General features: G+C 36.1%; 2 protein-coding genes across 8 annotated transcripts in view; one reads left to right on the top strand and one right to left on the bottom strand.

Annotated features, from left to right (window-relative positions):
- Nucleotides 1-8,680, bottom strand: part of DNAI7 (dynein axonemal intermediate chain 7) — a 52,054-nt gene extending 43,374 nt beyond the window's left edge. For 2 of the 6 annotated variants that reach the window (XM_073223250.1, XM_073223252.1), the window contains exons 1-2: nt 8,270-8,532; nt 5,591-5,608 (exon numbers count right to left, since the gene is read on the bottom strand). In XM_073223250.1, the coding sequence (XP_073079351.1) occupies nt 5,591-5,608; nt 8,270-8,338 (87 nt within the window). In that variant the 5' untranslated portion in view covers nt 8,339-8,532. The other 4 variants (XM_017658427.3, XM_073223251.1, XM_017658429.3 and 1 more) reach the window with 4 other exon arrangements.
- Nucleotides 8,681-8,713: 33 nt separating this feature from the next.
- Nucleotides 8,714-15,607, top strand: ETFRF1 (electron transfer flavoprotein regulatory factor 1). Of its 2 annotated transcripts, none has more exons than XM_017658434.3 (3): nt 8,714-8,838; nt 14,523-14,610; nt 14,693-15,607. In XM_017658434.3, exons 2-3 carry the CDS (start codon nt 14,560-14,562, stop codon nt 14,912-14,914), a joined length of 273 nt encoding a protein of 90 aa, XP_017513923.1. In that variant the 5' UTR covers nt 8,714-8,838; nt 14,523-14,559; the 3' UTR covers nt 14,915-15,607. The 2 variants fall into 2 exon arrangements, with proteins under 2 accessions (XP_017513923.1, XP_017513922.1); XM_017658433.3 differs by having other exon boundaries at nt 8,717-8,842.
- Nucleotides 15,608-15,726: the final 119 nt, after the last annotated feature.

Here is a 15,726-nt window from a genome sequence, read left to right as displayed (position 1 = left end):
GGTATATGATACATAAAGCTTTTACATCACTCCTTTATTTAAAACATATCCAATGGTATCTATATATCATAGTGATTTAATGGCCAATATCATCAAGTTTTAAAAATGTGAACAAGCTTTTAATAAAATTTTAATCCTTTTCCTCTTTGAACTCATATTTCCATTCTACTTCCCTCACAGAATCTTATCCTAATGGTATATCCATGAAAACCTTTTGTTTATCCTATATTTATCTGTCACAAGAATCTATATAAAAAAATTAATATTTTTAGTTCTTTACCTTTAAGCTTCTAAGTAATGAAAATTTTGCTCTGGATTGAGTTAATCTTATAATTATTTTCAGTATACAACACAAAGCAACATATAGCATTACAAATTTTGATAAGTAAATATTAAACATAAAAAGTAATCTTTTGCTGGATATGTATCTCTTGATGAGAATGGTTGGCTTTTTTTTTTTTCTTGGTTAGGTCATGATCCATGGACAATTGTTCACTATTGATGAATGAACAAGGATTCAAATGAAATCTATTTTAATTTTTAATTTTTACAAATATAAGAAATGAGAGATCCAGCTTCTATTAAAAGCCAATGGGAGTAGGCTTGTTACACCTGCATCATGCAGTTATTTGAATTCTTTCCAGATCGTGTGCTAAAAATTATACTGATTTACAAAAAAGAATTACCCCTAGAGAAAATTGTTGATGCTTGTGATGGTTGTTTGCTTTTCTCTAATTTATTACAAAGGTATGTATTCTGAAATAATATAGTTTGCTTATTTTTAACTTTACATAAACCCAATTATACTTTATGTATACATTTGTAATGGACTTCTTAATGTAGCAAAGTATACAAAACATAAATTTACCATTTTAACCATTTTTAAATGTGCACTGCAGTTCAGGAGCATTAAATACACTCACATTTTTATACAACCATCCCTACCACCCTTCTCCAGAACGTTTCATCTCCCAAAATGACATTCTGTATCCATTAAACATTAACTCCTCCTTCTTCCCCAGCTCCAGCTCCTGTTAACCACCGTTCAACTCTCCGTCTCTGAGTTTGAGTACTCCAGATATTTCATATAATTAGAATACTACAATATTTGTCCTTCTGGGAGATTTACTTCTTTATACACTGTGGTGTTTGTAAGATTCATCCATGTAATGGATACAGCTGTAGCTGTATGTTTTCACTGTGGACTAGTAACTCATTAATTTGTCCATTCTCCTACTGATAGGCACCAGATGGTTTCTAGTTTGTTACTATCATGAATAATGTTGCTCTAAGCCTTCAAGTGTATGTACCCTGGTGTCCATTTGCAAGAGTTTCTCTACGGTGTTTACCTAGGAGTATAACTGGTAGGTATGTGCATTTTCAATGTTAACGAACTTCCAAAGTAATTATTCTAATTTATACTCCCATAATCATTACCCAAATCAATATCTGTTAACTTCAGTACTTTGCTTCTCTCGTAGTTTTTGTTTTTGTTTAGTTTTGTTTAATATAGATACCTTTAACAGGCTAAGGAAATGCCCTTCAACCTGTTACATGTGAAATTACAGTAATTGAATTTCTAGCTTAACCTAATTGTATTCATTTAGTTTCTTATATTAAACCAGTTCTGCCTTCCTGGAATAAACTAAATTGGTCATTATTTATTATCATTCTATATACTTCCAAATTAAGCTTGGTAACATTTTGTTTACAGATTTTGTATTTATGAATGGGCTTCAATTTTCCTTTCTCATACTATTCTCAGACTATCCAGCTAACTCAAAATGAATTATGAGTGTTCCTTTTTCATGTTCTGGAAGAGTTTTTATAAAAATGAAATTATTTATCTCTAAATTAAGAACTAGCTAACATAGACTTGTAGACCTAGAATTTTCTTTCTGGTAAGATTTTTACCACTGATTTAATTTCTTAAATGACTATAGGGCTGTTAAACGTTTTCTACTCCATCATGAAAAGGACTAAGTTTTTTTTTTTCTGGCTATTTGTCTAGTTCATCTTAACTTTCTAATTTACTGACATAAAATAATAATAACATAAAATGTCATTTATTGTTAAAGTCATGTATCTCTTTTCATTCCTAATATTATTTATGCCTCTCATTCTTCTTGAAAAAATTACTAGAGAATTGTCAATTTTATCAATATTTTCAAAGAAATAAATTGTGGACTGTTCATTCAATAAAATATTCATTTAATGAAAATATTGAATGTCTAAGATTTGTCAGGCATTTGATATATACCAGTAAACAAATTAATACAGCTAGCCTACTGAACATCAAAGTTTAACCTAGCTACCTTAAATGTGCTCAGAATACCTACATTAGCCTACAGCTGGATAAAATCATCTAACACAAAACCTATTTTATAAACTGTCAAATATCTCATGTTATTTATTGCATAGTGTACTGAAAGTGAAAACATAATGGGTGTAGGAATAGAGAATGGTTTTACATGTTACTTACCCTCATGATTGTATAGTGGACTAGGAACTGTGCCTCCCTGCCCCATATCACAAGAAATATATCATACTACATACATATCACTAACCACAGAAAAGATCAAAATTCTAAGTATAGCTTTTAATGAACATATATTGCTTTTGCATCATCATTAAGTAGAAAAAAATGTAAATCAAACCATTATAAATTGAAGACCATCTCTACATTGTTCCTAAATTAGGATTCTAAGTATGGATATGAGCAATAAGACAGACACCTCCTCGCCTTTTCCCTTTCTTTTATAGTTTCCTTCTGGGGGAGTACCTGGGCACCATTCTCAATTTATTCAAATAAAATTAATTCAAATAAAAGTATTCCAAGTTCTGTAAAATCTCTTCATAGTTGAATATCAACATTTCACTAATAATTGCATTTTAGTAGTCATTTCATAATACATATGTATATCAAATCATCATGTTATAGACCTTAAACTTGCACAATGTTATGTCATTATATATCAATAAAGCTGCAGGGAAAAAAAATATAAACTTCATGAGGACAAAACTTCTATCTTGCTGTTGCTGTCTTAATATCTAGATCGCTGCTGAATCAATTTAATAAGTATTCCTCCATGTTTTTGCAAGGATCTTCATTCCTACTTTGTTTGTGGTAGCAAAAAATAGGGACAACATAAAAATCATAGTTCATACTTCCAATGGGATATGATGCAGCTGTGAAAAGAAGTGATGTATTTCGCAATGAGCCAAAACAAAAGGTTTTGTTTTGTTTTGTTTCAAACACACAGTTATTCCTTCACATCTATGATGCCATCAGAAGTAAAATGTACCTTTAAATAATTACTACCAAAACAGGAAATGCCAAGATGGGTGCCCAACTGGAAACACCTATACAAAACTGGATGTAGGTAAAGACAAATGAGCCCGCAGCACAGAAAGATGCAGCAAGGACACTTACATATCTCAATCTTGAAAAAGAATTAGGAAAATAATATTTCCTGTCCATGTGGCTTGCATACGACTAGTGTGGTCCCAAAACTCTCAAGCAGAGAATTTAAAGTAGTTATCATGTTAGTGGTAATGCCAAGTGACTGACAGAAGCAAACATCCCCTCTGGAAGAAATGGGTGTCAATCCAGGACTACAGAGATTGTATGACACTAATGACCATAAAATACATCTCAATTTCAGTACTATTAAAATGTAAAAAAGGTGAGTACCCTGCAATTAATTAAATATAATATTGTTCAGCAATAGAAGATGCAGAATGCTCCCATTTGCGGGGAGAAAAGGAGTGTGATGTGTGTACTCTTTAATGCTTAGAAAATCTATGAAAAGATTTGCCGTGGCTCTTCCAGTCTTGAGTAGAAGGAAAATTTCCCTTTTTATCCTGCTTAATGCCATACCATGTGCATTTATTAGTTTTTAGCTTAAAAAAAAACTTTAAGAAATCTAAAAGAATAAAATGTATCTTTCATTGTTTCCTAATTATACTGTAAATTCCCTCTATAGACATACCTCATCCCCAAATCATAATCTTTAAGAATGGAATAATTAAAAAGTGAGTGATTTCCTCCTGTTTGGTTTCAAGTGTCATAAGATGCGTCTCATCGTTTTCTAAGAGAAACAACACTCTGAACAAAGAATTCCAAAAGTATTTATTTAGCACCCATGCATACATGATTAATCACCAAGGTCATTTAGAACAATGAGTTTTCAGATTTAAACAATGCCTCTAAGATTTCACAATCTAAAGCAAAATTGAATGTCCACACAAACCAATAAAGTATTGTAGCCCTCTAGAATACTTCCCCTGTAAGAATGTGTCCAGAGGCTTCATAAATTTTGTTCTTATATCCACAGCCCCTAAAACAGCATTGCGTTGGTAGTGGGTCTGAGTGACTAACAGAAGCAAACATAGAAGGCACTCAAGAGTTATGTCTTGAAGAAATGTTTCATTGTATAAATATTGAATATACATTTACATAAGCATTTCTTCTAAAGAGTCAAGGGTCCAAGTATTTTTACGTGGGAGGGTAAAGGAGTTTCACGTACTCATTAGATAAATGTTAATTGAATTTCTATTATGTGTCAGGCTCTGTGCTAAATGCTGTAGACATAAAAATAAATAGGATAAGCTCCTGACCTTGAACAGTCCACAATTATAAGTAGTACAATAAAATGATGTAAGGGTTTATAACTAAGATAGGTACGAATGCACGTGCTCTGAGAACAGAGGGGGTATAATTGATTTCACAAGACAGAATGGTAGGGAAATTTACAGGGAAGGGACCTCTGATACACCTCTAAGCTGGCATTCCAAACCCGAATCCCTACTCAGCTTAGGCAGGTGAACAGCAGAGTTTGGTCACGCTCAGGACTATGGCAAACTGAGAGGTTATGCCCATCTGGAAGCAATGCCTGCTACTCAGTCTCACCACCTGTTGCCTTACAGACTATACACCTAAGGTCATCATAGTTCCAATTTTTCAAGAATGGATGGAGGTCACATTTGTGTGTGAAAATAGTTTGGAATTGATTTTTTTTAAAAGCTTTTGAGGTAAAACAAAATATGTCTGTGAGCTAAATCTGGCTATCCAGTCAAGAGATTATAATCTCTGCTTGGAAGTATGTCTATTAAGAAAGAAAAAGGCATTCCATACATCCCTTATTAAACTCAAATTTCTACAAAGCACAAACAAAATCAAGTGTGTGTCACCGTGGAACCCATTTAAAGACATAATACCCAGGATCCACTTTTAAGTCATAGCAGGTTTTGTAACTATACTTTTACGTTTATCTGGAATGAAGAAAAGGGGTTCCTAATCCAATGTTTTCTAGAACACAAGTAATAAAAAGCCTCAAATCTAGGCACAAGTAAAATTAAAGGCTATTTTCAAAAGTCTTTGTGAAACTAGAAATATCTTTTTATGTCACATTTTAAATATGCCCCATTTTTGTAAAGGATTATTCCATGATTTAAATAGCACAAATGACTAAAAAGTAAGCTTAGTAAATTCTATCAATATAATAAAATTAACTAAAAAAAGTTTTAGAAATCTATTTATGCAATGTCAGTGCTTATAAAACTATTTAAGAAAATAATATCTACCTACCTTTTTTGCTTTGCGACCCTAAAAGTTGGAAACATAAAAGAATTGATACATTTTTTAAAAATTCAGGCATTTTTAACCAAAGTACCATGATTATGTGACATGTTAAAATTCATAGAAGCTGGGTAAAGAGTATAGGGGAACTTTGTACCATTTTTGCAACTTTTCTGTAAATCCCCAAATAAGAAGTCTTTTAAATAGGAATACAGACAAAACAAAAAGCAAGTCTAGGAAAAGCTAAAAATAGTTCACCCACTGAAACATTCTTTGTAAGTAAATTTTGCACTCTTACAACAATCATTCAATAATCCACATTTAATGAAATGTCCTATCACTAAGCAGAATACCAGTCAAGAAGGCCCTTGTTTAAAGGGTTCCAAAGAACAATAAGGCATTGACTAAGTATTGGCTTAACTAATGTTAAGTCTGAAAGTATGGGATGCTCTCATAAAGAAATAATCTTTCTGTAAAATTCGATTTTATAGAAAACGAATCGGTTATTTAAAGCAGGAAAGCTATGATAAAATGATTCTATTCAGCAATGTGTCTGAAAGCAGATCAATTCTTTTCTGGAAATTATTTTGGTAAGTTGTACACTTTCCAAATAAAAAGTATTTCAGTAAACATTTACACTTATGCGTAGTTTTTGATAACACTCCTTGAAATTTTCTGATTAGCCCCATGTATCCATCAGTTTTCTGGTAAGGAATTTGTAGGAGATCATATGACTATAAGATCATACACTTTCCATATTTGAAGCCTTATACAGAAGAAATTACAGGTTCAAGCCTTAAGGTTATTCCTGTACAAACTATAAATGTTAAAACTGACACAAAGTAGATTATACCTTCTTGAAAGGTGCATATATTTCATCAATTCATTCAACAGATATTTATTAATGACTTATACAAAAGGCACTCTGAGATGCTGGAAATGATATAAAGAGGAATAGTAGAGATTTTGTGCTCATACAATTTTTATAAATGGGTTCGATTTTTATTACCATATTTGCTATCAGTTAATGGTTAACATTCTTCCATCCTGAAGTAAGTACGATATAGCAGAATAGGTAAATAGCACTGCCTCTGTTCTCAAGTAGTCATATTTTTAAATAGATCCAAACTACCACCTTTCACTAGTGCTTTTAATGTGAAACAGGTTTCGGGTGAGCACCTCTCTGCACCCCTCCTGCTCAGAAGAGCATCATGCTGTGCAGTAGTTCTCAAAGTTCAGAGGGCTTAAGAAGCACCTGGGATGCTGGTTAAAAATGCGTATTACTTGACTCACAGTGCACACACTCACTTCCCTTCCCCCGGTGTGATTCAGTAGATGTTACGGGTTGAATTGTGTCCCCTCAAAATTCACACGTTGAAGTCCAATCCCCAAATGCCTCAGATCTTTACTTTATTTGTAATTAAGGTTGTTTTGATATAGTTTGTTAAATTAAGATGCGATCATCCTGGAATAGGGTAGGCCTCTAACCCACTATGACTGGTGTCCTTATAAAAAGGGGAAATCTAGACACAGATATGCACAGAGGGAGAAATGCCATGTACAGAATGGAGTCAATGTTGCTACAAGCTGGGGAACTAACAGAAGATAGGAGTGAGGCTTGAGCAGATCCCTCCCCAGCACCTGCAGAGGGAGCATAGCCTCCCTGACACTTTGATGTCACTTACTAGCCCATTTACTAGCTGGCAGAACTGTGAAATGGTGTTTCTATTGCCATAAGCCACTTCCTTTGTGGTACTTTGTTACTTGGCAGCTTTAGGAAACTAATACAATATAGATCTGGAGTCCACGCTGTTTCTGGTATCTGTGTTTTAACAAGCATTCCAGGTGTTAGAAGAAAATGTTCCAGGGACATTTTGAAACACTCTAGATGATCTAAGAAGAAATTTGTGTCCCACTTGAAAATAATAAAGAGGTGCTTATTGTTCTCTCCATTTATCATCCACTTTAAGTCGGCTTAAAGTCCTTTTAGGTTCTGTTCTCACTGACATGAACGTTCTCCACTCCCTTTTCTTCCCCCCAGTTCTAGTAAACTCATAATCATAATTTAAAACACAGCTTGAAAAGCTTTGCTCTTCCCTTCCTGCACCCTACCCACTGTCTCCCGCCCCAATTTAATCATTTCTGACTCCCTGTTACTCCATTGTAGTGGCTTCAATTGCTACAATTATAAAACTGTTTTGTAATTAATTTGGTTAGTCTGTTTTCCACAGCAGGGAGGGGCTGTAATATTCATCTTTGTATCCTTGACTTTCTACCTGGCACCAAGCACAAAGAATAAACTCCGTATTTTCCCTTAACTAATGAGTTAAATAATTACATTTTCTACCCCCTTGGATTTACCCATAGATGAAAAGGGAAATCACATTTAAGCAAATGTAAAGGAGATAATCTCATAGCTATTTGTTGGTTTGTTCTTGAAGATGCGACAGCTGAGGAGTGCAGAAAAACACGAGCAGTCTATCATGCTTAAAAATTCAGGGCAGGCTTAGGACCTTAAATCATAAAACATTTATATTACAACAAAAGGCCATATAAAAATAATTTTTCGGAGCAGAGCAAACTGCAATAGCTTTTAATCAGCTGCTGAGGAGACATAAAAACGCATTTCCATAAAGGTGTAATAAAAAAAGCAATTCAATGGGAACATCTATCATTAACTGAACTTACCAGGCTGAGACCAGTTTTTAAGCTTAGTAGCAATGCGGGATTAAGAAACATCCTGACCACATTAGCCATCGTCTGTTGTACAGAAACCGGTTTAGGATCCACCTGTCCGCTGCAACCCGGATCGGAAAGCTACGGATCCGAAGGCCGAATCCCCGCAGGGTCTTAAACCGACCCTCTCCCCTCTAACAAGGGACAGGCTCTTGCTACATCAATTAACACCGGTGAAGAAGAATCAATGCCCTCCCTTTCACCCGGCTCGCCCACTTGCCCCGCTCACCATACTGAGGAAAGCACCACGTCCAGAGTCGGCAACACCGCAGTTTAGGGTTGTTTGGACGAACGCTCCCGAGTTGTCATGACGACAAGCCCCGCCCGCATGCGCCCCGGGGATGGGACGCAGAGCCTCACGTACGGGCCCGCGCGGTCGCGCTGGGTTCTTCCGGGCGGCGCCCCGCCCCCTTCCTGAGCGGTTGCCCTACCCAATCCCTTGCCCCACCGCTTCGCTTTGCGGTTGACGGACGGAGGGGTCGACGCGGTCGGAGGCCTTTACGGCTGTGGTGCGCTGGGAAGTGCGTGAGTGCAGGCGTCGGGGAGTTCTATTGTTTTCCGGATCCTGGGATCTGGATGCGGTCGAGTGTGTTTTGAGCGAACTACCGGGTGTGGGAAAGGGCTTCCGAGCGTCTTCCGATCTTGACAGTCTCTGTTCTGTTACTCACTATGTTCCTGGAGTATATTGGGGTGAATCTTTCTATGGGGGTTTCGAGAAACAAGGAGCCGCCTGCTACGCGATTGGGTCAAGTGATTGGGAGCCGGGAGGGCTGCCTGGGCCACCAGTTCTTAGGGGAGGGGCTCAACTGGCCATTTAGATCTCTAGAGGTAAATAAATTGGCTCCAAGAGGGTTGGAGCTACTTCGAAATGAATGACCTTCGAATTTCGAATCTCTCTCTCTACACATGGTTCAGTTCAGTTTCTGTGCAAGGCATGTTATAAATAAGAACTGGAAACTATTCGAGGCAGTTACTGGCTCACGTATTCCTTACAGTTGAAGGTCGCCGAGGCCCAGCAAGGCTCATAAAGTTGTTGCCCTAGGTCACAGGCTAATTAACCAGTGCACAGCCTTCAGAAGTTCCGTCTTCTCACACGAATAAACACTTGGAACTTTGACCAACAGGAAAAAACTAGAAATGATTAAGAAATTAGGTCCCTTCCAAAGCCTAACTGAATTCTCTATGATTTTAGGACCTAAACCCTGTTTCCCTGTTTTAGTATGACAAGATACAAAATACTTTAAAATTATCATTAGCACCACTTCTATTTCTGAACTCTTTAAAATGCTGTCCCTTCCAACTACATTGACTAAGTGTCTTTGTAAGTATTACTTGGCTGAGTTAGTCTTTGTGGGTTAAAATGTTACTCCCTTTGTAACAGAAATCCGGACTATGTAAATTATGACATTTCACCTACAAACCCTGGTAGAAAGATCAAAACATCGTAATGTCTACTTAATAGAGAGTTCTGGTGCTGCGTGGTATGGAAGTAAGCTTTTATTTCAAAATAGTTTTTCAATCAAACTGCTAATATTTATGATACAGAATCTTCAGTCACCGAGGACTAATGAGTTTAAGGAGGTGTTCCAGTAATTCCAAATTACCTTAAATTGTAGGCCTCTAGGGAAGAGAATTTGGTCAAGTTTTCACTCTACCAACCTGTCCTAGAAAGGAGGAATTGCTGTGGATGTGTTAGAACACTACTGTGTGTATTCCCCAGCTCACTGTGTTCTAAGATTATACCAATGAACTTGCTTCTCACCTCTAGTACTCTCTTACAAGTTGCTTAAGTATAAGGCGGCCCATTTCCTATTCTTCTTTACCTTCAGATAGTGTAGTACCTAACCATTCTGAACATATTAACTATCGCCTTTCATATCACTTCTAGGTTGGCCTGGTCTAGACCAAGCTAGTATGTCAGTCTTTGGGGGCAAATCTCTTGCCACCTACCTCTCTAATTACATCTTTTGGTGCTGACGAATTGGATAAGTCTTTGTATGAAGCTTTTTAGGCTTACCTAGTCTGGGAAAATGTGTTTAACCTGTCTGAGTCAAGTCGTCCGGAACCCATTGCACTGCCTTTTTTTTTTGCCTTTTTCCTTCAGCTTTTAGTGCATCTGTACTGCATGGATAAAAGTGACTAACAACAACTTCAGGCACCAAAACCCCTAGTAAAATGACAATTCTTGGTTAACCCAGGACTGGAATTGGTTAAGTCTTAACTCCTTAGCGCAGGATCATTGAAAAAAAGCTGTCAATAAGGATTGTACCTCTTTCTTTGCCCACACTCAAATACTCAGAATGATAGGGGACTTCCCTCAGTCCCTAACTACAAAGAGATTAACCTCTGTGACTTCATGAAGGGTTAAGGACCAGCCCCAGGTCCCTAATGACTTAAACTATTCACCAGTTGTAAACCCAAGGAGACTGACTTTCTCCCAATGGCTAATAAACTGAAATGCCTGAAGGGCAAAATAAAATAATAAACTGTCTTAATTTGTGTAAGTTAACATATCAAAGAACATGACAAATTTACACTAGCCAAACAGCTATTTTTTGCTCAGCTAATTATTATGCATAATTTGTTTATAAGGGCAACAACTACAAAGGACAATTTAAAACACATCTCTAAAAGCTTTCACAGAATACAAATTGAGAATTAGGTAAAACTGTGCTCTTTGCCAGGAAATTAAACAGGCTATAATTTGCAATTTGAAATTACTGTATGTAGATTTAATATTATTTTTAAAGCACATGTTCTTAGTCATTTTTCAGTAAGATTAAACCACACTGGAAAATGGCTCTCAGCAAAAAAAAAAAAAAAAAATTTAATGAAATTAGATGTTAATATTAGGTTAAATACACCCATCTAATTTCATTCCCTTCCAAAACTCCACTGAATCTTCAGTGAAGGGATATAAAAATAAATTGGACAAATGAGAGATGACAATAAAACCTTGGGAGCTGTAAAATAGATGAATGCATGTGACTTAGCTTACCAGAAAAGCCCAATTTATACTGCATAATTCTCAAAGGAGATTGGAACAGGGCCAGTGGAATTAGAAATGAAAAATAAAGTAGATTAAGTAGATTAAGTAAAGCTGTTTAAGAAATACCTCTAAGTCACTGCACTCTCGCTCCCATAGAAGTACGGAGGTTTATTTCTGGACAAAACACTCTTCTCTGGACTGAGGTGTCCTCACGTGCACTAAGTTCGTGAGAACCACCCTGGAAACCGAGCTTAAGTGAATTTGGATGTACATACTGCTGAATGCAGGGCTCCCACTCCTCTTCCACTTTTTAATGTTGAATCAGTAAATCCTCAGAAGACTGGGAAATTCTCTGTGGAATCTAACAAGCCTACGAGGAAGGATCTAAGATATTGACATGGAAGTTTCCCCAAATAAAGGGCCCACTCAGATCACCCTAAGGAAGTGAAGCTCTATATAAACTGCAACCCTGTATGCAGATCTTCTAAAAAGCTCTTTTTTGTACTTTCACTTGAAAAAGTGGACAAAAAAGGATTGTTACACTGGAGGAAAGCTCAGAAGTGATTAGACAAAGCAGGCGGAAACATTAATTTGGATAAAAACAAAATTGTAAAAAAGCCAGTTAATGAATTCAAAAGAAAAAAAAAAACGTCTGCCCTCAGTATGCTTGTTACATGAATTAGCTCATAAACTACCAGTAGATAGGTGAATTATATGAGCATTAACATAGAAATGTTGGTTCCTATGCAATTTTTTACCCCTAAGAAAAAGCCAGACAAGCAATAGATTTTTGAACTTAAGAAATAAAAAGGTCTTCACTTAGCTGTCCTACTGGCAGCAGCAGTCTTTCAAGTATATATATATATTTTAATTTAAAATAACAACTTATACCCAGGGAATCTCTCCCCAGAGAAGCACACCCTGTTCTTGCAACTATTGATTAATGGCAGGCTGAACCACCTGCCCTGACCACTAATTGGCAGCCTTGTGGTTTAGATGATCTCTACTTCCATGTGTACCTCTATCTTGCAGCCCTGCTCTTAGCATTTTGCCAGTGTATTTACACCAATTTTTCAACCATCTGACTGAAGTAAAACTGACATACAATAAACTACACATGTAAATACAATTTGATAAATGTGACATACACATATACCTATGAAACCATCACAATCATACCAAGGATATCCATCATCAGAAGCACATCTCTCCTCCCAAGGACTGCCTCCTCCTCTTTTGATTCCTTAGTGTCCAGTCCCTGACTCTCATTGCCAGTTACTCTTATTGTTGAGCATTTGAAACATCTCTGTGCTGTGTCAGGCTATGCTCAGAGCAACCCAAGTAGTTCAAATTACCTCTCCAGCTACCAATTTCTAGTTTTTATTAGTGCTCTGTTTACAGTTTCATAGGATTTGAATGGTCTGCTCTAAGCTATTTTTCCCTTAATCCTGTTATTTTTAATGTGTTTTTTGCAAGATGAAAGGTTTTTCAGGAACATAAATAGTCTCAAAGTACCTCCCACAAAATACTAACATCAAAAGGAAAAAATAGAGTAACTTTACAGTGGGAAATCCAAATACCACCTTTCAAAATTTAAATCAACCATACTGGAACAAATTAGGATTGTGTCCACTTGACAGGATGCAGTGAAATAAACAATCTATCATGTCTGTAGTATTTCTACCCAAACTGCACGTCATGAACCTAGCCATGAGATAACATCAAAATGAGACACATTCTACAAAATAAATGGCCTGTGATCTTCACAAGTGTCAAGTTTATGAAAGTCAGTGAAATCCTGAGGAACTGTTTCAGGCTGAAGAAGGCTGAGAAGACATGAACACTAATTGCAGTGTGTAAGGATCCTTTTGATATAAAGGATATGTTTGGGACAACTGCCAAATTGAAGGGGTTGTGGATTCGATGGGAGTTATGTGACAGTGTTAATTTCCTGATCCTGCTGGTCAAATCGTTCTATAGGAAAATGTCTTTGTTCAGAGCAAATACACTACAGCTGTGCTGTCCAGTGTGGTAGCAAATAAGCCATTGGTATCTATGAGCACTTGGAACGTAGCTAGCATGACACACTGAAGTAGTATTTTTGATATAAACTAAGTATTCAATTAATTCCACTTGTTTTATTATTTAATATGGGCTAGTAAGAAAATGTAAAATTGTATAGGTGGCTTACACTATTTCTGTTGGGTGGCACTGCAAAGTATTCAGGCTAATTGGATATCATGTTAGCAACTTATTCTCAAGTAGTTCAGGGGAAATACTTAAGTACTGTGTTGCAACTCTCTGCAAAACAAATTGTATCAAAATAAAAAGCTTATTAAGGAGGAACATAAAGTATGAAACAGTTTTCCTAGATGACTGGGAAAATGGGAATTAAATAATTTTAAGGAAGATCAGAAATGACATTACATTATAAACTAGATGCTTATAATATTAAGAATTTTATGATTTAAGTCCCACAGCTGTAACAAGTATTGGGAATTATTTTCTACATTTAGGCGGTCATGGGGCCTTTCAGGGGCTGCCCTCCCAGTAGCATACAGGCGACACATGAAGGAGCATGATCCATCTCACTGGATGCTGCCCGCTCATGTACCCCCTTACCATTGGTCACTCGGCCTCTTCAGCACTCATCTACCACTAGCTGTGCACCTGCTTGACTTCCACACCCAGTTTCTACTACTCTTGAGCCTTTCTTGGGAGAGCACCCTTCTAGATTTGCCAGGAATCTTCTGTGTCCTCCAAACATATCTGGCCTTACACTGAAAGCAAGGCAAAGATAATCTTCCTTTTGCTGACAAGGAAACTGAGGCTCAAGAAAGTCAAGTAACCTGTACAATATTATGTAGCTAGGATTCAAGTCTAGTTCTAATTCATCCCACTCTAGTATAAAAGGTACACCTACATACCTATCTATCTACGACAATCCATTTTCTCTATTATATTTCCTTCATAGGATTTAGCACAATTCATAATTATCTTGTTCGCTTATTAGATGTCTCCCTTGGAGATTTTAGTTCTGTGAGAGCAAGTATCTGACATGTTCATAGCTATATCCCACTGCCTGTAACAGTAAAAGTGCTCCGTCAGTATTAACTGAATGAAAAAAAGTTAACACTTTCCCCCAATGCACCAAGTCTTTTCTGTTTCTTTTCTAAGACTACAATGCAGTTATTTGCAAAAAATTTTTTTCTTTAGGTATGTTATGTATAAAAGTGGATACTTTCCATGATAAATGAAAATGGCCAATTCTTTAAGAGGAGAAGTATTGAATCTTTATAAAAATGTAAGTAGTATGTTGCCAATTTTATGAATATGTCGCTATATGACATGGATTCTTTAGAAATACATAATCTTTCTTTTTTAAGCTGCTGTATCTTGGACGGGACTATCCAAAAGGAGGAGACTATTTTAAAAGGCGTCTGAAGAATGCTTTCCTTAAAAACAAAGATGTGAAGGACCCAGAGAAGATCAAAGAACTTATTAGACGGGGTGAATTTGTAATGAAAGAGCTAGAAGCCTTATACTTCCTTAGGAAATACAGAGCTATGAAACAGCGCTATTATTCAGATATCAACAAAACTAACTGATCACTATTACTCTATTTTGACTGAAAATCAGTGCCAGCTGTTCACATATGCCAGATAATTATAAAAATAATTCTAACTTGAATGGCAAGATATACATGTCATATAAAAAAATACTTGAGCAGCTTTACTGAATTAAACATACTGAAAGCTTTATCAGCAACCCTTTATGCTCAATTTTTATACTAAGAAAGCAATTTAGCTGTGTGATACTGCCAACTACTAATTAAATTAACAAGCAGCCAATGTTGGCTGAAAATATGTTCTTAATTTTAAAAATTTAATAGGTTAAAAAGGGTTTTGTTAATCTTAGCCTACTTTTTCATTTTACTGATAGGAAAATTCCATTTAATACATTTTAAGTATGCAAAATAATTTCTTGCACATTTACTCCCCTTAACTTCTGAAAGAGTACCTTATTTTTAATTCATTTTGGAATATTAACAGCACATACTCAAGGTTCACTATAAAACAAATTGCACCTGGTAATAATTTAAGTGCAGTTATAGAAATAATATGTATGGAGTAAGAAAACAGCCTGCCAGTGATTGGCACCGCATACATACCTTTTAAATTATTTCCATTATTAATTTTTCTGCTTGTTCCCTCTGGGTCTTAAAACAAATCACCTGTTGTGTATCAATTGCCTTCACTGATAAAAAGTAATAAATAATGTTACTTTTCTTTTGTCATAAAGGCATATGTGTTCTACATCTACTTCTAAATGAGTTAACATGGCAGTGGACGTAAATCCAGTGGTTTTAAATTTAAGCAACACCTACACCTTTACATAATGTTCATGGTGCCTTTTGTAA

The sequence above is a fragment of the Manis javanica genome, chromosome 15 (genome assembly GCF_040802235.1).
Source record: "Manis javanica isolate MJ-LG chromosome 15, MJ_LKY, whole genome shotgun sequence".
In the NCBI taxonomy this organism is placed as follows: Eukaryota; Metazoa; Chordata; class Mammalia; order Pholidota; family Manidae; genus Manis; species Manis javanica.
This window is presented reverse-complemented; position numbering and strand designations above follow the sequence as displayed.